The 20,492-nt window shown below is 45.8% G+C and overlaps 1 protein-coding gene across 2 annotated transcripts in view; it reads right to left on the bottom strand.

Moving 5' to 3' along the window:
* Window positions 1-1,922: 1,922 nt before the first annotated feature.
* The window catches only part of LOC110498222 (uncharacterized), a 31,963-nt gene continuing 13,393 nt past the window's right edge, over window positions 1,923-20,492 (bottom strand). For both annotated transcript variants that reach the window (XM_036955252.2, XM_036955253.2), the window contains exons 3-4: window positions 16,852-16,962; window positions 1,923-5,690 (exon numbers count right to left, since the gene is read on the bottom strand). In XM_036955252.2, the coding sequence (XP_036811147.1) occupies window positions 4,585-5,690; window positions 16,852-16,962 (1,217 nt within the window). In that variant the 3' untranslated portion in view covers window positions 1,923-4,584. The remainder of the gene's footprint in view (window positions 5,691-16,851; window positions 16,963-20,492) is intronic.

The following is a 20,492-nucleotide window of genomic DNA, read 5'->3' as shown; positions in this document are numbered from 1 at the left end:
AATCATTTTCAGCCATTTATGATTTTTAATGGACTAATTATTTAATTTCTTTAATTGTCTCGCAATTTTGTGGCAGAGCTGCGATGAGTTGGTTATAATTTGGTATTGAGCGTTCACCACATACACTGTTAGTTGCTTGTGTGACAATTTTTACCGTCCTTGTTTACAATGTCCTTCATAAATATAATTCCCTTACATTTTCTTCCTAGAATAGTTTTTTTTTTCCTTTTCTCTAGCAGTACATTGAAGTTGAACCATATTATTTGCTACAATATTAGATCTGATTTTTCTGGAGGATGAAATTGAAATGTATAGAAAGGAGAATACTTTAAACAGAGATCCATTGTCAATCCACGACAATCAGGTTTTAATCTGTAGAAAGGCAAAAAGTCTGTGTTGCACAGCAACAGCCCCAAAACATCACTGCTCTAGAGGAGATCTGCATGGCGGAATGGGCCAAAATACCAGCAACAGTGTGTGAAAACCTTACAGAAAACGTTTGACCTCTGTCATTGCCAACAAAGGGTATATAACAAAGTATTGAGAAACTTTTGTTATTGACCAAATACTTATTTTCCACCATAATTTGCAAATAAATTCATTAAAAATCCTACGATGTGATTTTCTGGATTTTTTTTCTCATTTTGTCTGTCATAGTTGAAGTGTACCTATGATGAAAATTACAGGCCGCTCTCATCCTTTTAAGTGGGAGAACTTACACAATTGGTGGCTGACTAAATACTTTTTTGCCCCACTGTATGATCTAAATTGATATTGTTTAAATATGTTATCTTTTCATATTTATGCAAACCTGTCTAAAACAATTTAAGAATGAGAGTACTGTATGTTGAAGGCTAGGCGCAAATAACTGAACTGCTCACTTTTCTGTCTGTAGGTATACAGACAAGGAGGCATACAAAGGTATGTCTATTGGTATATTATGCAGATCACATTTACCATCCCTTACCTCTTCAATGACTCCCATAGGCCTCTACACTATGGACAAGGTGAATGAAAACCATAATCAGAACTTTTTTTCACCACAAACAGCATCCCGGAGACGCCTCTTCACTGTTCATGTTGAGATTGGTGTTTTGCGGGTACTATTTAATGAGGCGTCTGTTGTTCAAACTAGAAACTCTAGTGAACTTGTCCTCTTGCTCAGTTGTGCACCAAGACCTCCCCCTCTTTCTATTCTGGTTAGAGTTTTCTCTGTTCTGTGACGGGAGTAGTACACAGCGTTGTACCAGATCTTCAGTTTCATGGTAATTTCTCGCATGGAATAGCCTTCATTTCCGTACACACCGGGATCTGCTGGCTAGAGCTAGTTTAATGTATGGACTTCTAGAAAGAATAAGTCCTCAGACATTAAAAAGGAGGACCAAGGCACTTTTCATATACTTCATCAGAATGCTTTTGAGTACTCCCTGACGAAGGCCATGCAGCCGAAACGCATCAATTTTTTTACTTTGTTTCCATTGAACATGCCATACAAAAAGGCATTTTAATTCATTATTTGAATAGTGCCTTAGTCCTCCTCTCACCAAAGAGCACACTGTCTACCAAAACCTACTATTGTGTACCTTAGCGGCACTTCCCGTCCTCAAGTGGTCAACATCCTGGTCCTCTGCCGACATGCCACACCCCCTCCCATTGCACTGTATGTATTAGCACATTTTAAAACACAAAAGGGAAGGTTTTGGTAGACCTGTGAACTCGCTCCTTTCATTTTGAGCATCTGTCAATGACTCAAAGATCTATTTGCATAAATAGTTAATTGATTTACTATTGACCTCCAGTGAGTTTTATTGTTGAGATTTATCCTAAATCGAAGAGGGATAATTGGATTCAGCATAAAGACAAATTCTTACTCGTAGCCAATAGTTAAGCCTACGTAAAATAAATATAGGCACAGAATTGACAACAGTTCCATATCATCTTTAATAGATTGAATTCAAATATGTATCAATACTTGTCACTTTACACATGTTAACATTGCCCCTGGATCCCCCCCCCCCCCCCCCCCCACATGTTGATTTTATGTCCTTAAGTCACATTAAGCCATCGTTGGGAGAACAAGCATTTTAGAATGTCCTACACTTCTTCTGTGAATGGAATTTTGGGTAATTTTTTTTTATTCTCCGCAGATCTACCATTACTGATAAGGCTCCTGTGTGCTCATTGAGAGTCTGTAAAGAATGAGTTGTAGAATGTGCGCCAGTCATGCAGCCCAATTAAACACTGCTCTATACATGTCCCCCTCAACTCTCTGGCCTCTCTCCAAACTGAACCCGTCTCATCCTCCTCGTCCCTGGTTTGCCCATGAACTTTGTGCTCTGAAACAAGCTGGCTGGAGCCTGAGCAGGAAGTCTGGGCTCATACTCCACCTACAGAGATGGCCTCTGCTGCCAGGTCCATCTACTTCAACAGCTCCAATAAGAACCCCCAGACTCTTATTCCCCACTGTCAAGAAACTACTTCAGCCCCGTGACCACACCTTATCTACTCTCTTGACTGAACTCTGCAACTCCTTCCTTCAGTTTTTTTTTTTTCAAGGACAAGATTAGTTTAATCACTGACCGATAAATCTGCCGCAACTGTTACCCCTGAAACCCGACTCTCCACATTCAGCCCCCTATATCTCTCAACTTGACATGTCACCCAGGACGACAACCTGCTCCCAGGACCCTCTCATCAAAGCCTGCCTGCCTGCCTGCTCTCGGTCCACACCATCAACCTCTCCCTCGCCCATGGAGCTGTCCCGTCCATGTACAAAACAGCTGCAGTCACTCCCATCCTAAAGAAGCCCGGACTAGATAGTCATTGAGGATCGCCTCATCTCCAACCTCCTCTTCCTCGCTAAAACACTTAAAGGCCAGCTGCCTCTCCACTTTAAACCCACCTCCTGAACAATAACCTATTTGAGCCCATCCAGTCTGGATTCCGCCCCCGTCAGTCATCAATGACCTAACCTCTGCTGATGTCAGTGCCCTCAACATCCTGATTTGTCTTTGACACGGTGAGCCAACAAGTCCTGGTCATCAGGCTAGCGGGTCTGGGTGTTGAGGGCACTCTCCTGGCTACAATCATACCTCACCAACCAGACCCACTACATCTCACTCAATGGCCATACCTCACACAGCTGCAGTTTCACATTGGGTGTCACTCAGGGCTCTGTGCTGGGCCCCTTACTCTTCATCTACATCCTCCCCCTTGGCCAGATACTCCATCACTTCAACATCCAGTTGCCATAAATTGTTAACCTAACCATTGATGATACCATTGTCTCTGCCTCAACCCAGGTGTTATCCTGGACTGCACCCTCTTTCCACCACTACATCTGTCGCTGAAACCCAGATCCAAGCATTTATCATCTCCCGTCTCGACTTACTGCAACTCACTAATCTCCAGGCATCAACGCAAGCTCCCTCCATAAGCTCCAAATGGTTCAGAACTCTGCAGCCGAACTCCTCCCTCACACTCGTTTCCCTTCTTTAAGCCCCTCCCACGGTTTTGTTTCTTCCTGCCGTTGTCTTGATGTCGTCTTGTTTTCTGTTTAGTTTCCACAATGGTAAAAGCGACATTGAAAATAAGTCCCATGTATTATTATAATAAACAGGGACACTATCAATTGTTGTCACCATCCAATGAATATATATATATATATATGTGGATAAAACATCAAATACACTTAAGTGTTTTTGAAAATAACATACCTGGTTACCTGCATTAAGTACCAACTCCAGTTCAACAAAGGCTTTCTGCAAAACATAAGGCAGATTGTAGTTCTGGACGAGCCTTGTGAACAGAATGCGCAACAGTATCGTCCACATACAAGTGGAGGTTACAATTTCTTACAAACCAATAGTGTTTATATAGATAGCAAAAAGTACAGGGCCCAAAATCGACCCTGGGGAGGGGGGGGCACCCTTTAGTACTAAAGGAAACTTTACTTAACACCATCAGAAGTGTCCTCTCGGTCAGGTTGTTTTCAAACCAAATGCAGGTTGCCTGACCCAGGCCAATTTTTATTTAAGTAGGCAAGTCAGTTAAGAACAAATTCTTATTTTCAATGACGGCCTAGAAACAGCGGGGCTAACTGCCTTGTTCAGGGGCAGAACGACAGATTTTTACCTGGTCAGCTCGGGGGATTCGATCTTGCAACCAGTCGATTACTAGTCCAACTCTCTACCTGCCGCCAAAATTGGTCAACACAATCGAAAGACTTCCACAGGTCTATAAAAAGGGCAGCACAATGTCATTTTACAATGTAATTGATCAGCAAAGACGTAGCATATATAGTGCTATGATGAACACCTAACTGATTCAATGAGGTGAAGCACTTCTCACAGTCAGAACAAGAGTACGACTTCTCTCCTGTACTTATTCGCTGGTGGTGTTTGAAGCTACCCACATTCAGAACATTGATAAGGCTTTTTTTTCCTGTGTGCACTCTCTTATGAACGGTTAGATGACTTGGTGAGGTGAAATCCTTCCCCGCGGTTAGAGCAGGAGTAAGGTTTTTCTCCTGTGTGTTTTACTTGCGAAGGTTCAGGCTGTCCAGATGAGATTCTTCCACACTCGTCAGATCATTAGTAAGGCTTCTCCCCTGTGTGCACTCTGATGAAGTGTTAGATTGCTTGATGTGGTGAAGCATTTCCCGCAGTCAGAGCAGCAGTAAGGCTTCTCGCCAGAATGTTTCCGCAGGTGTCTTTCAAGATATGATGGAAATGGGAAACTCTTCCCACAGTCAGAGCAGGAGTAAGGCTTCTCCCCTGTGTGAGTTATCCGATGAGAGGTTAGATGACTTGATGTTGTGAAGCATTTCCCACAGTCAGAGCAGGAGTACGGTTTCTCTCCAGAATGTTTCCGCAGGTGTATTTCAAGATATGATGGGAATGGGAAACTCTTCTCACAGTGAGGACAGCGGTGAGGCTTCTCTCCAGTGTGTGTTCGCTGGTGCACATTCAAGCCACTCAGTTGAGAGAAACTCATCCCACAGACCGAGCAGGAATAAGGCTTCTCTCCTGAATGTTTTCGCATGTGTCTTTCAAGATATGATGGGAATGGGAAACTCTCCTTACACTGAGGACAGTGGTGAGGCTTCTCTCCAGTGTGTGTTCGCTGGTGCACATTCAAGCCACTCAGTTGAGAGAAACTCATCCCACAGTCAGAGCAGGAATAAGGCTTCTCTCCAGAATGTTTACGCAGATGTCTTTCAAGATATGATGGGAATGGGAAACTCTCCTCACAGTGAGGACAGTGGTGAGGCTTCTCTCCAGTGTGTGATCGCTGGTGCACGTTCAAGCCACTGCGTTGAGAGAAACTCATCCCACAGACAGAGCAGGAATAAGGCTTCTCTCCTGAATGTTTTCGCAGGTGTCTTTCAAGATATGATGGGAATGGGAAACTCTCCTCACAGTGAGGACAGTGGTGAGGCTTCTCTCCAGTGTGTGTTCGCTGGTGCACATTCAAGCCACTCAGTTGAGAGAAACTCATCCCACAGTCAGAGCAAGAGTAAGGCTTCTCTCCGGAATGTTTTCGCACGTGTCTTTCAAGATATGAAAGGAAAGGGAAAATCTTCTCACAGTGGGGACAGTGGTGAGACCTCTTCACTTTACTCACTTTCCGACGATGCTTGACTGGAGCAGGAAATGTCTCAACTTGGTCAGAGGAGTTAGGGGTCTCTCCTGTGTAAATGACAACAGAACATCAAGTGAGCTGGTGAAACACAAATGCTTAATTTTTGCATCAAATTAAAAGAAAGCAACGTGCCCAATAAAGCAGTCCTGAAATGGGTTACTTACAGTAGGTTTCTCTGCTTTGGAACTAATGTGCAATCATTTTGACTGCATTCTAACAGTGTAATTTAATCAATTTCATATATGCTTTCACAACAATATTGTGAAATATTTATAATTTTTATGAACCTTTAAGGTAACAAATATATTTTACTTCATTTCAAGCACAATAGCATATTCCTTTGTTTGTTACTCTGTAATAAACAAAACCACTAAAAGCATGTGTTCAATCAATTTAATTCATGGAGCGCCCTTTTGTTATGACTATGAAACAGAAAGTGTGTGTGTGTGTTGGAACAAGTTAAAAGCTTGTTTTTATAACGACAAAAACAACAAAATGCCCAAGATGTGCAGTCAAATGATAAACAATTTCCCGCTCACACAGTGTACTTTTAAGCAGGTTAGAGTAGACTGATAGAACTGCTTGGATTGGGTGGACTGATATTAGGTTACATACCATTTTGAGATTTATAATTAGAAGATGCGCCTAGTTTCCTGAAGCGGGTCACATGTCGCGGGTCACATGTCGCGGGTCACAACTTCACAGGAGAGCTGTTTGAACGTAAACTTTTTTGGGGGAAGAAATTCCTTCTTGAATGTGAACTTTCATGTGCCTTAAACTTATGTCATCTGTAAATACGAATAAAAATGTTAAATTATGAGCCTAGTTGGTTAAGCCACAGAAAAAGGACAGCAACCTTCCCGCTAGCCATGATTGGCTGAGGTAATAAGTGGGCTGGACATGCCGAGAGATGAGTTTGGATTGCTTCTGTCCATTTGAGCTGGTCAGTATGTGAAGGTAATCCTGTCTAACGCAGCTTTAAAAAAAATATATATATATTGTTTAAAACTTAGACTATGCAAGTATCCATTTCAATAGAATGTCACCACAACAACTATTTCAGGACATTCTCGTCTGAGTACCAGAGCGCAGAATAACGCTGGAGGGGATGGCCGACGTTTTACTGGCTCCTAACCGGCTGTGCTATTTTGTTCCGTCTTTTCGCATTGCTTAACTTATTTTGTACCTAAAGTTGCTGCTACCGTCTCTTATGACCAAAAATAACTTCTGGACATAAAGACCAGCGATTACTCACCTCGAACTGGAAGAATAAGGTTTCTTTAAAAACAGTCCGACGGGAAGGATTTACTGCTTTCTCAGGAACGGGCCCAAATCCCTGTCATTTACGATGGCGAAAAAAAGGGGGCGGAGGTCGGGCTGCCTTCGGAGAATTCGTAGGCGAGTGAGTAAACTCCCACTGCCATCCTTTCTATTGGCCAACGTGCAATCATTGGAAAATAAAATGAATGTCGTACGATCAAGATTACACAACCAACGGGACATTAACAACTGCAATATCTTATATTTCACTGAGTCGTGGCTGAACGACGACACAGATAATATTGAGCTGGCGGGATTTTCTATGCACCGGCAGGACAGAGAAGCTATGTCTGGTAAGACGAGGGGTGTTTATTTGTCAAGAACAGCTGGTGTGCGATGTCTAATATTAAATAAGTCTTGAGGTAGAGTACCTTATGATAAGCTGTAGACCAACCTATCTACCAAGAGTTCTCATCTATATTATTCGTAGCCGTCTATTTACCATCACACACCGATGCTGCCACTAAGACTGCACTCAACCAGCTGTTGAAGGCCATAAACAAACAAGAAAATGCTCATCCAGAAGCGGTGCCCCTAGTGGCCGGGGACTTTAATGCAGGCAAACTTAAATCCATTTTTACCTAATTTCTACATGTGCAACCAGAGGAGAAAAAAAAACTCTAGATAACCTTTACTCCACACAGAGATGCACACAAATCTCTCCCTCACCATCCATTTAACAAATCTGACCATAATTATATCCTCCTCATTCCTGCTTACAGGCAAAAACTAAAGCAGGAACTACCAGTGATTCGCTCAATATGGAAGTGGTCAGATGACGCTGACGCTACGCTACAAATGGCATTGAGGAGTATACCTCAGTCAAACCCAGCGGCGAGCTTCCCAGTGACGCGAGCTTACCAGATGAGCTAAATGCCTTTTATGCTCGCTTCGAGGAAAGCAACACTGAAGCATGCATGAGAGCACCAGCTGTTCTTAACAACTGTGTGAAAACACTCTCGGTAGCTGATGTGAGCAAGACCTTTAAAACAGGTCAATATTCACAAAGCCACGGGGCCTGATGGATAACCAGGATGTGTACTCAAAGCATGCACGGACCAACTGGCAAGTGTCTTCACTGACATTTTCAACATCTCCCTGACGGAGTCTGTAATACCTACGTTTCAAGCAGACTACCATAGTCCCTGTAACCAAGAACACTAAGGTAACCTGCCAAAATGATTTTCGCCCCGTAGCACTCACGTCAGTAGCCATGAAGTGCTTTGAAAGGCTGGTCATGGCTCACATCAACAGCATCCTCCCGGATACCCTAAACCTACTCCAATTCGCATACCACTCAATCAGATCCACAGATGACACAATCGCACTCCACACTGCCCTTTCTCACCTGGACAAAAGGAACACCTATGTGAGAATGCTGTTCATTGACTACAGCTCATAGTTCAACACCATAGTGCCCACAAAGCTCATTACTAAGCTAAGGACCCTGGGACTAAACACCTCCCTCTGCCACTGGATCCTGGACTTTATGACGCGCCGCACCCAGGTGGTGAGGGTAGTTAACAACAAATCCGCCATTCTGATCCTCAACACTGGGGCCCCTCAGGGGTGTGCTTAATCCCCTCCTGTACTCCTTGTTACCCACGACTGCGAGGCCAAACACAACTCCAACACCAAGTTTGCTGACAACACAAGTGGTAGGCCTGATCACAGACAACGATGAGACAGCCTATAGTATACAGCTAACCGATCGCTGCAGCTGTACATAGTCTATTGGTAAATAGCCCACCCATTTTCACCTACCTCATCCCCATACTGTTTTTATTTATTTACTTTTCTGCTCTTTTGCACACCAATATACCTGTACATGACCATCTGATCATTTATCACTCCAGTGTTAATCTGCAAAATTGTAATTATTCGCCTACCTCCTCATGCCTTTTGCACACATTGTATATAGACTCCCCTTTGTTTTCTACTGTGTTATTGACTTGTTAATTGTTTACTCCATGTGTAACTCTGTGTTGTCTGCTCACACTGCTATGCTTTATCTTGGCCAGGTCGCAGTTGCAAATGAGAACTTGTTCTCAACTAGCCTACCTGGTTAAATAAAGGTGAAATAAAATAAAAATAGTGAGGTCAGACCTGGCAGTGTTGTGCCAGGACAACAACCTCTCCCTCAATGTGAGCAAGACAAAGGAGCTGATTGTGGACTACAGGAAAAGGTGGGCCGAACAGGCCCCCAATAACATTGACGGGGCTGTAATGGAGCGGGTTGAGTTAAGTTCCTTGGTGTCCACATCACCAATGAACTATCATGGTCCAAGACAGTTGTGAAGAGGGCACGACAACACCTTTTCCCCCTCAGGAGACTGAAAAGATTTGGCATGGGTCCCCAGATCCTCAAAGTTCTACAGCTGCACCATTGAGAGCATCCTGAATGGTTGCATCACCGCCTGGTATGGTAACTGCTCGGCATCTGACCTTAAGGCGCTACAGAGGGTAGTGCGTACAGCCCAGTACATCACTGTGGCCAAGTTTCCTGCCATCCAGGACCTATATACTTGGCAGTGTCAGAGAAAAGGCCCAAATAATTGTAAAGACCCCATTCACCCAAGTCAGAATGTTCTCTCTGCTACCGCACGGCAAGCGGTACCGGAGCACCAAATCTAGGACCAAAAGGCTCCTTAACAGCTTCTACCCCAAGGCATAAGTCTGCTGAACAATTAAGCAAATGGCCACCGGAATATTTACCCACCCCATCCATTTGTTTTTTACACTGCTGTATCTATGCATAGTCACTTCACCCCTACCTACACGTTAGGTAAATTACCTTGACTAACTTGTGCCACCACACATGGACTCTGTACCGGTACACCCCCCCCCCCCCTAATTATTTTTTACATTATTTTGTAAATATTTTAACTCTTTCTTGATCTGCCCTCTTGGTTAAGGGCTTGTAAGAATTTCATGGTTGTCTACACACGTTGTATTCGGTGCATATGACAAAGTTTGATTTGAATTTACGAACATCCAACACCTGAATATGCAATTGACCATTTTTAGGACCTTCCTCTAGAGGTCCTGGATGGCAGGCAGCTTAGCCCCAGTGATGTACTGGGCCATTCGCACGACACTCTGTAGTGCCTTGCGGTCGGAGGCAGAGCAGTTGCTGTACCAGGCAGTGATGCAACCAGTGCGCTCGATGTTGCAGCTGTAAAACGTTTGAGGATCTGAGGACCCATGACAAATATTTTCAGTCTCCTGAGGGGGAATAGGTTTTTGTCGTGCCCTCTTCATGACTGTCTTGGTGTGTTTGGACCAAGATAGTTTGTTGGTGATGTGGACACCAAGGAACTTGAAGCACTCAAACTGCTCCACTACAGCCCCGTCGATGAGAATGGGGGCGGACTCGGTCCTCCTTTTCCTGTAGTCCACAATCATCTCCTTAGTCTTGGTTATGTTGAGAGATAGGTTGTTATTCTGGCACCATCAAATTATATTTGTCACATACACATGGGTAGCAGATGTTAATGCGAGTGTAGCGAAATGCTTGGGCTTCTAGTTCCGACCATGCAGTAATATCTAACAAGTAATCTAACCTAACAATTTCACAACAACTACCTTATACACACAAGTGTAAAGGAATGAATATGAAATATGTACGTAAAAATATATATGAATGAGCGATAGCCGAACGGCATAGGCATGATGCAGTAGGTGGTATAGAGTACAGTATATACATATGAGATGAGTAATGTAGGGTATGTAAACATTATATACAATAGCTAGTGAGACATTTTTTACATCAATTTTTCATTATTAAAGTGGCTAGAGATGAGTCAGTGTGTTGGCAGCAGCCACTCAATGTTAGTGGTGGCTGTTTAACAGTCTGATGGCCTTGAGATAGAAGCTGTTTTTCAGTCTCTCGGTCCCCGCTTTGATGCACCTGTACTGACCTCGCCTTCTGGATGATAGCGGGGTGAACAGGCAGTGGCTCGGGTGGTTGTTGTCCTTGATTATCTTTTTGGCCTTCCTGTGACATCGGGTGGTGTAGGTGTCCTGGAGGGCAGGTAGTTTGCCCCCAGTGATGCGTTGTGAAGACCTCATTACACTCTGGAGAGCTTTAAGGTTGTGGGTGGAGCAGTTGCCGTACCAGGCGGTGATACAGCCCAACAGGATGCTATCGATTGTGCATCTGTAAAGGTTTGAGTGTTTTTGGTGACAAGCCAAATTTCTTCAGCCTCCTTCTTCACCACGCTGTCTGTGTGGGTGGACCATTTCAGTTTGTCCGTGATGTGTTATAGATAGGGGGATGCTGTTTCCTGAAGTCCACGATCATCTCCTTTGTTGACGTTGAGTGTGAGGTTATTTTCCTGACACCACACTCCGAGGGCCCTCACCTCCTCCCTGTAGTCCGTCTCTACCACTAGTGTCGTCTGAAAACTTGATGATTGAGTTGGAGGCATGCATGGCCACGCAGTCATGGGTGAACAGGGAGCACAGGAGGGCTGAGAACGCACCCTTGTGGGGCCCCAGTGTTGAGGATCAGCGGGGTGGAGATGTTGTTACCTACCCTCACCACCTGGGGCAGCCTGTCAGGAAGTTCAGGACCCAGTTGCACTGGGCGGGGTCGAGACCCAGGGTCTCGAGCTTAATGATGAGTTGAGGGTACTATGGTGTTAAATGCTGAGCTGTAGTTAATGAACAGCATTCTTACATAGGCATTCCTCTTGTCCAGATGGGTTAGGGCAGTGTGATTGCGATTGTGTCGTCTGTGGACCTATTGGGGCAGTAAGCAAATTGGAGTGGGTCTAGTGTGTCAGGTAGGGTGGAGGTGATATGGTCCTTGACTCTCAAAGCACAAAAAGTATTTAGTCAGCCACCAATTGTGCAAGTTCTCCCACTTAAAAAGATGAGGCCGGTAATTTTCATCATAGGTACACTTCAAATATGACAGACAAAATGAGAGAAATAAAATCCAGAAAATCACATTGTAGGATTTGTTATGAATTTATTTGCAAATTATGGTGGAAAATAAGTATTTGGTCAATAACAAGTTTCTCAATACTTTGTATAAACCCTTTGTTGGCAATGACAGAGGTCAAACGTTCTCTGTAAGTCTTCACAAGGTTTTCACACACTGTTGCTGGTATTTTGGCCCATTCCTCCATGCAGATCTCCTCTAGAGCAGTGATGTTTTGGGGCTTTTGCTGGGCAACACAGACTTTCAACTCCCTCCAAAGATTTTCTATGGGGTTGAGATCTGGAGACTGGCTAGGTCACTTGAAATGCTTCTTACGAAGCCACTCCTTCGTTGCCCGGGTGGTGTTTTTGGGATCATTGTCATGCTGAAAGACCCAGCCACGTTTCATCTTCAATGCCCTTGCTGATGGAAGGAGGTTTTCACTCAAAATCTCACTATACAGCCCCAAAGCCTGATGTTTCCACCCCCATACTTCACAGTAGGTATGGTGTTCTTTGGATGCAACTCAGCATTCTTTGTCCTCCAAACACGACGGGTTGAGTTTTTACCAAAATGTTCTATTTTGGTTTCATCTGACCATATGACATTCTAACAATCTTCTTCTGGATCATCCAAATGCTCTCTAGCAAACTTCAGATGGGCCTGGACATGTACTGGCTTAAGCAGGGGGACACGTCTGGCACTGCAGGATTTGAGTCCCTGGCGGCGTAGTGTGTTACTGATGGTAGGCTTTGTTACTTTGGTCCCAGCTCTCTGCAGGTCATTCACTAGGTCCCCCCGTGTGGTTCTGGGATTTTTGCTCACAGTTCTTGTGATCATTTTGACCCCACGGGGTGAGATCTTGCGTGGAGCCCCAGATCGAGGGAGATTATCAGTGGTCTTGTATGTCTTCCATTTCCTAATAATTGCTCCCACAGTTGATTTCTTCAAACCAAGCTGCTTATCTATTGTGTGGGAGAAATTAGGTACATATATGGATAAATATACTGTCCTATATAAAAGAGGGATGCATTTGCCATTCTGGTAAGGTACATTGTCTATTGTATAGGACAGGAAGCCAGAGTGGGGCCATGGGAGAGGGCAACACCTAGGGCAGCTGGACATACAAAGGTCAGAGGTTATCTAAGGAGGGGGTCAGCCAAAGGACCAATTGATGGATTACAGACATCAATCACATCACAGGAGACAAGTCTGTTTGATCTTAGACAACCATATGAAGAGAAGGCGACCAGAACAGCTAGGCACCCTAAAGCTAAAGGAGATGAAAGACACCAAAAGGGACACATGGAGTTAATAACAGGGTATGAACACAGGCCACAGGAAAGGGGAATGTATAGTATTTTTAGTATAGCTGAGCATGCTAAAAACAGAAGAGACACATAGTCTGCTAACCCTAGATAACACACAAACAGGAGAACGCATTAAGCTGAGTGAAGGGTCAAAGCAAGGGTCTTGTCACCATTAGGATCTAATGGAAAGCAGATGGGGGCGTTATTGGGCTGAACAAGCAGGAAGCACGGATTGGGATGTAACTTAATTTGCATATGGGAGGGACTTATATGGTAGGTGTATAACTCAGAGTGAGGGCTCTGAAAAAGTGTGTGTGTTCCGCGGACCGCTCCGGCTTATGATACTGTTGTATTAAAAGTCTATATTGATTTTCACAAAGTTCTTGGTTGTGTCATATTTGAACCGATTTGCCACTACAATTGCAGATTCAGTCTTCCCAGCCTGGTGCAGGTCTACAACTTTGTTTCTGGTGTCCTTTGACAGCTCTTTGGTCTTGGCCATAGTGGAGTTTGGAGTGTTTGAGGTTGTGGAAAGGTGTCTTTTATACTGATAACAAGTTCAAACAGGTGCCATTAATACAGGTAACGAGTGGAGGACAGAGGAGCCTCTTAAAGAAGAAGTTACAGGTCTGTGAGAGCCAGAAATCTTGCCTGTTTGTAGGTGACCAAATACTTATATTCCACCATAATTTGCAAATAAATTCATTAAAAATCCTACAATGTGATTTTCTTTCTCATTTTGTCTGTCATAGTTGAAGTGTACCTATGATGAAAATTACAGGCCTCTCTCATCTTTTTAAGTGGGAGAACTTGCACAATTGGTGGCTGACTAAATACTTTTTTGCCCCACTGTATATCCAATAGTTCCTCCCGACTGTATGTAATAAAACAAATAAAACAAATATTTCCTGGGATAACAATGTAAGAAATAACACATGAAAAAAAATACTGCATACTTTCCTAGGAACGTGAAGCGAGGCCGCCATCTCTGTCGGCGCCAAGTCTCTGACCTCCTCCCTATAGGCTGTCTCGTCGTTGATCAGGCCCACTACTGTTGTGTTGTCTGCACACTTAATGGTGTTGGAGTCGTGCCTGGCCATGCAGTCGTGGGTGAACAGGGAGTACAGGAGAGAACTGAGCACGCACCCCTGCGAGGCTCCAGTGTTGAGGATCAGCATGGCAGATGTTTTGCTACCTACCCTTACCACCTGGGGGTGGCCCATCAGGAAGTCCAGGATCCAGTTGCAGAGGGAGGTGTTTAGTCCCAAGATTCTTAGCTTAGTGATAAGCTTGGAGGCCACTATGGTGTTGAACGCTGAGCTGTAGACAATGAACAGCATTCTCATGTAGGTGATCCTTCTGTCCAGGTGGGGAAGGGCAATGTGGAGTGCAATAGAGATTGCATCACCTGTGGATCTGTTTGAGCAGTATGCAAATTGGAGTGGGTCTAGGGTTTCTGGGATAATGGAGTTAATGTGAGCCATTACCAGCCTCTCAAAGCACTTCATGTCTACGGACGTGAGTGCTACGGGTCTGTAGTCATTTAGGCAGGTTACCTTAGTCCCTGTGCCCAAGAACACAATGGTGGTCTGCTTGAAGCATGTTGTTATTAGACTCAATCAGGGACATGTTGAAAATGTCAGTGAAGACACCTGCCAGTTGGTCAGCACATGCCCGGAGAACATGTCCTGGTAATCCGTCTGGCCCCGCAGCCTTGTGTATGTTGACCTGTTTAAACGTCTTACTCACGTCGGCTACGGAGAGCGTGATCACACAGTCGTCCGGAATAGCTGATGCTCTCATGCATGCCTCAGTGTTGCTTGCCTCAAAGTGATTTGGCTCGTCTGGTAGGCTTGTGTCACTGGGCAGCTCGCGGCTGTGCTTCCCTTTTGTAGTCTGTAATAGTTTGCAAACTCTGTCACATCTGACATGCATTGGAGCCGTTGTAGTACGATTCAATCTTAGCCCTGTATTGACACTTCGCCTGTTTGATGTTTCGTCAGAGGGCATAGCAGGAGTTCTTATAAGCTTCCAGGTTAGAGTCCCGCAACTTGAAAGCGCCAACTCTAGCCTTTAGCTCAGCGCGGATGTTGCCTGTAATCCATTGCTTCTGGTTGGGGTATGTACGTACAGTCACTGTGGGGACGACGTCCTCGATGCACTTATTGATCACGCCAGTGACTGATGTGGTGTACTCCTCAATGCCATCAGAAGAATCCCAGAACATATTCCAGTCTGTGCTAGCAAAACAGTCTGATTGTATACATAACACTACCTCATCTATCACTGATAGTGATATTGTTTGTACTGTATATTATTTATATTGACTATCTATTTCTACTATGCAATATTTATAAAATATTTTTATCTGGACACTGTTTAACTGGAATTGTTCCTTATTGTAGGCTACTACTTTTAGTCTTAATCTTTACTACACTACTGACTGTTGAGCACATGACCTCACATGTGAATCCTTAAAGAGATGGGTGGGGCTAAGGCTTAAGGTGTGATTAATGCTGAATGGGTGTCGACAAAGTAGAGCTCTCCAGGAGGTATCAAAGCATTCAAAGGCCATATTCTCAAAAGTGAGTTACAAGGTGATCAACTTTCAAAGCAGAATTACTTTCCCATTGTTCCTCAACTGTAGTGTATGATATACAATGTTGTAGCTCTACTTTTACCCAATGTAAAAAAAATATTATAATAATCCATTTCAAATGTTGTTTCATAAGACCGATTTGAGCTGGGTCGGTCACATGTACCAATACAATAGAATGGACTATCCTGTTATTCATTCACAATTGGAGATTCCATAATTATGCATTGTTCACTTTAGGGATTATAGTGTTGAAGACCCACTCCAGCCTCCCCTAGAGCCTAATGTAGCACCTGATTTCATTAACAATAGTACCTCAATAGGTGATCCAGGTGTACTCCAACTTAGCACAAATGCGTGTGTGTGTGTGTGTGTGTGGAGTCACATCAGATCTTCTTCAGAGCATATCTAATTTGTAAAAATTAGTAGAAAAATATCTGAATTAGGCTGCTGTTTCGGGCCATTTGTTATCAAGTAGCCACTGGTTGGTGGGGGCAGCAGTTAGCCTAGTGGCTAGAGCGTTGGGCCAGTAACCGAAAGGATGCTGGATCTAATCCCCGAGCTGGTAAAAATCAATCATTCTGCCCCTGAACAAGGCAGTTAACCAACTGTTCCCCGGAAGGCCGCCATTGTAAGAATTTCTTAACTGACTTGCCTAGTTCAATTCTTAAAAAAGGCGCAATTGTCCTACATTGCCCTCTATTGTTCTCGCAAGCAAGAGGGGAAGCCGATGATATCAGACCACCTCCTTGAATTGCCAAACTCTTGAATTTTGCAATTGTTTAAAAAAAAAAATCAAATAAAGACTATTTTGCTCAAAACCTCGAATGTACTGAATTTACAAGCATTTCGCTACACCCGCAATAACATCTGCTAAACATGTGTATGCGACAAATAAAATGTGATTTGACTTGGAATGTCATTTTTTTTCCACAGGAAAAGTTTTTATTTTTATTTATTTTTTAAATAGCTGGAGTGGGACTTTAAACTGTGACGTCAACTAGTGTGTTCCTGGATCCTGACGGCCTAAAAAACTAGATCAAACCTGCTCTTACCATGATCAGATTCCCCAAAGTCACCCTTCTCCTCTTCTTTAAAGGTGACATTCAGCCCAAGTGTTTGACTGCTGTCTGCCAACTTCACTGACGCCATCTCTGGACTCTCTTCTGTGTAAATGGGAACAAGGAAAAGGTTAAACTATGTTAACTTGCATTGACTTGAGGAAATGAAATGGATACTAAAACCATGTAGCAAAGGGGTTGGCGAGCAACTAAATAACCCAAGTATGTCCTTTTAAAATGCCTGGTGTCCCAAACCAACGTGTCCTAACCCCAGCCCCACGTGTCCTAACCCCAGCCCCACGTGTCCTAACCCCAGCCCCACGTGTCCTAACCCCAGCCCCACGTGTCCTAACCCCAGGTGTCCTAACCCCAGCCCCACATGTCCTAACCCCAGGCGTCCTAACCCCAGGCGTCCTAACCCCAGCCCCACGTGTCCTAACCCCAGGTGTCCTAACCCCAGCCCTACATGTCCTAACCCCAGGCGTCCTAACCCCAGGCGTCCTAACCCCAGCCCCACGTGTCCTAACCCCAGGTGTCCTAACCCCAGCCCCAGGTGTCCTAATCCCAGGCGTCCTAACCCCAACCCCAGGTGTCCTAACCCCAGCCCCACATGTCCTAACCCCAGGCGTCCTAACCCCAGCCCCAGGTGTCCTAACCCCAGGTGTCCTAACCCCAGCCCCAGGTGTCCTAACCCCAGGCGTCCTAACCCCAACCCCAGGCGCCCTAACCCCAGGCGCCCCAACCCCAGGCTCCCCAACCCCAGGCGCCCCGACCCCAGGCGCCCAAACCCCAGGTGTCCCAACCCCAGGCGTCCAAACCCCAACCCCAGGCGTCCTAACCCCAGGCGTCCTAACCCCAGCCCCACGTGTCCTAACCCCAGGCGTCCTAACCCCAGCCCCACGTGTCCTAACCCCAGGCGTCCTAACCCCAGGCGTCCTAACACCAGCCCCACGTGTCCTAACCCCAGGTGTCCTAACCCCAGCCCAAGGCGTCCTAGCCCCAGGCGTCCTAACCCCAGCCCCACGTGTCCTAACCCCAGGCGTCCTAACCCCAGCCCCACGTGTCCTAACCCCAGGCGTCCTAACCCCAGCCCCACGTGTCCTAACCCCAGGTGTCCTAACCCCAGCCCCACGTGTCCTAACCCCAGCCCCACGTGTCCTAACCCCAGGTGTCCTAACCCCAGCCCCACATGTCCTAACCCCAGGCGTCCTAACCCCAGCCCACGTGTCCTAACCCCAGACGTCCTAACCCCAGCCCCACGTGTCCTAACCCCAGGTGTCCTAACCCCAGCCCTACATGTCCTAACCCCAGGCGTCCTAACCCCAGGCGTCCTAACCCCAGGTGTCCTAACCCCAGGAGTCCTAACCCCAGCCCCAGGTGTCCTAACCCCAGGTGTCCTAACCCCAGCCCCAGGTGTCCTAATCCCAGGCGTCCTAACCCCAACCCCAGGTGTCCTAACCCCAGCCCCACATGTCCTAACCCCAGGCGTCCTAACCCCAGCCCCAGGTGTCCTAACCCCAGGTGTCCTAACCCCAGCCCCAGGTGTCCTAACCCCAGGCGTCCTAACCCCAACCCCAGGTGTCCTAACCCCAGGCGCCCCAACCCCAGGCTCCCCAACCCCAGGCGCCCCGACCCCAGGCGCCCCGACCCCAGGCGCCCAAACCCCAGGTGTCCCAACCCCAGGCGTCCAAACCCCAGGTGTCCTAACCCCAACCCCAGGCGTCCTAACCCCAGGCGTCCTAACCCCAGCTCCAGGCGTCCTAACCCCAGGCGTCCTAACCCCAGGCGTCCCAACCCCAGCCCCAGGCGTCCTAACCCCAGGCGTCCTAACCCCAGCCCCAGGCGTCCTAACCCCAGGTGTCCTAACCCCAGCCCCACTAACCCCAGGCGCCCTAACCCCAGCCCCAGGCGTCCTAACCTCAGGCGCCCTAACCCCAGTCCCAGGCGTCCTAACCCCAGGTGTCCTAACCCCAGGCGTCCTAACCCCAGCTCCAGGCGTCCTAACCCCAGGCGCCCCAACCCCAGGCGCCCCAACCGCCCCAACCCCAGGCGTCCCAACCCCAGGCGCCCCAAACCCAGGCGTCCCAACCCCAGGCGTCCCAACCCCAGGCGTCCCAACCCCAGCCCCAGGTGTCCTAACCCCAGGTGTCCCAAGTGAAAAATAAGATAACATCTTAAAAATAATGTAACCAATCTGTCTCTGACTAAAAATACGAAAATATGAAAACCAGCAGACACTTTGGCCCTTGAGAACCAGAACAACACTGGAGTAACAGCTGTTGATAGACGTCCGGGTGTAATCATTAGTGCACACGGTAGCAAACAGTTTGGCCTGATGCAGATCATTTTGCAATGGAAACCGTTTATTCAAGGAACCAAACGGAAGCAAACAGAAGCAAACGCAACAAAACAGGGAGGGAACTGCCTGAAATGTGTCCAATAGAAACTAATTTACATTGCAGAACGTTTTAGTCATTTTATTTGCCTCTAAACGTAAAGTTCTGAGCAATTCTTTGATAATTCCATGGTAAACCCTGCTCTGTTACCTGGGTAATATCACATTCCCATGATAAACCCTGCTCTGTTACCTGGGTAATCATCACATTCCCATGATAAACCCTGCTCTGTTACCTGGGTAATATCACATTCCCATGATAAACCCTGCTCTGTTACCTGCGTAATCATCACATTCCCATGATAAACCCTGCTCTGTTACCTGCGTAATCATCACATTCCCATGATAAACCCTGCTCTGTTACCTGGGTAATATCACATTCCCATGATAAACCCTGCTCTGTTACCTGGGTAATATCACATTCCCATGATAAACCCTGCTCTCTTACCTGGGTAATATCACATTCCCATGATAAACCCTGCTCTGTTACCTGGGTAATCATCACATTCCCATGATAAACCCTGCTCTCTTACCTGGGTAATATTACATTCCCATGATCAACCCTGCTCTGTTACCTGGGTAATCATCCTATCCCCATGATAAACCCTGCTCTGTTACTTGGGTAATCATCCTATCCCCGTGATAAACCCTTCTGTTACCTGGGTAATCATCCTATCCCCATGATAAACCCTGCTGTTACCTGGGTAGTCATCCTATTCCCATGATAAACCCTGCTGTTACCTGGGTAATCATCCTATCCCCATGATAAACCCTGCTGTTACCTGGGTAATCATCCTATTCCCATGATAAACCCTGCTGTTACCTGGGTAATCATCCTATTCCCATGATAAACCCTGCTGTTACCTGGGTAATCATCCTATCCCCATGATAAACCCTGCTGTTACCTGGGTAATCATCCTATTCCCATGATAAACCCTGCTCTGTTACCTGGGTAATCATCCTATCCCCATGATAAACCCTGCTCTGTTACCTGGGTAATATCACATTCCCATGATAAACCCTGCTCTGTTAGCTGGGTAATCATCACATTCCCATGATAAACCCTGCTCTGTTACCTGGGTAATATCACATTCCCATGATAAACCCTGCTCTGTTACCTGCGTAATATCACATTCCCATGATAAACCATGCTCTGTTACCTGGGTAATATCACATTCCCATGATAAACCCTGCTCTGTTACCTGGGTAATCATCACATTCCCATGATAAACCCTGCTCT

This window comes from Oncorhynchus mykiss, chromosome 19 (assembly GCF_057628025.1).
Source record: "Oncorhynchus mykiss isolate SJ-2025 chromosome 19, ASM5762802v1, whole genome shotgun sequence".
NCBI classification, from domain to species: Eukaryota; Metazoa; Chordata; class Actinopteri; order Salmoniformes; family Salmonidae; genus Oncorhynchus; species Oncorhynchus mykiss.
This window is presented reverse-complemented; position numbering and strand designations above follow the sequence as displayed.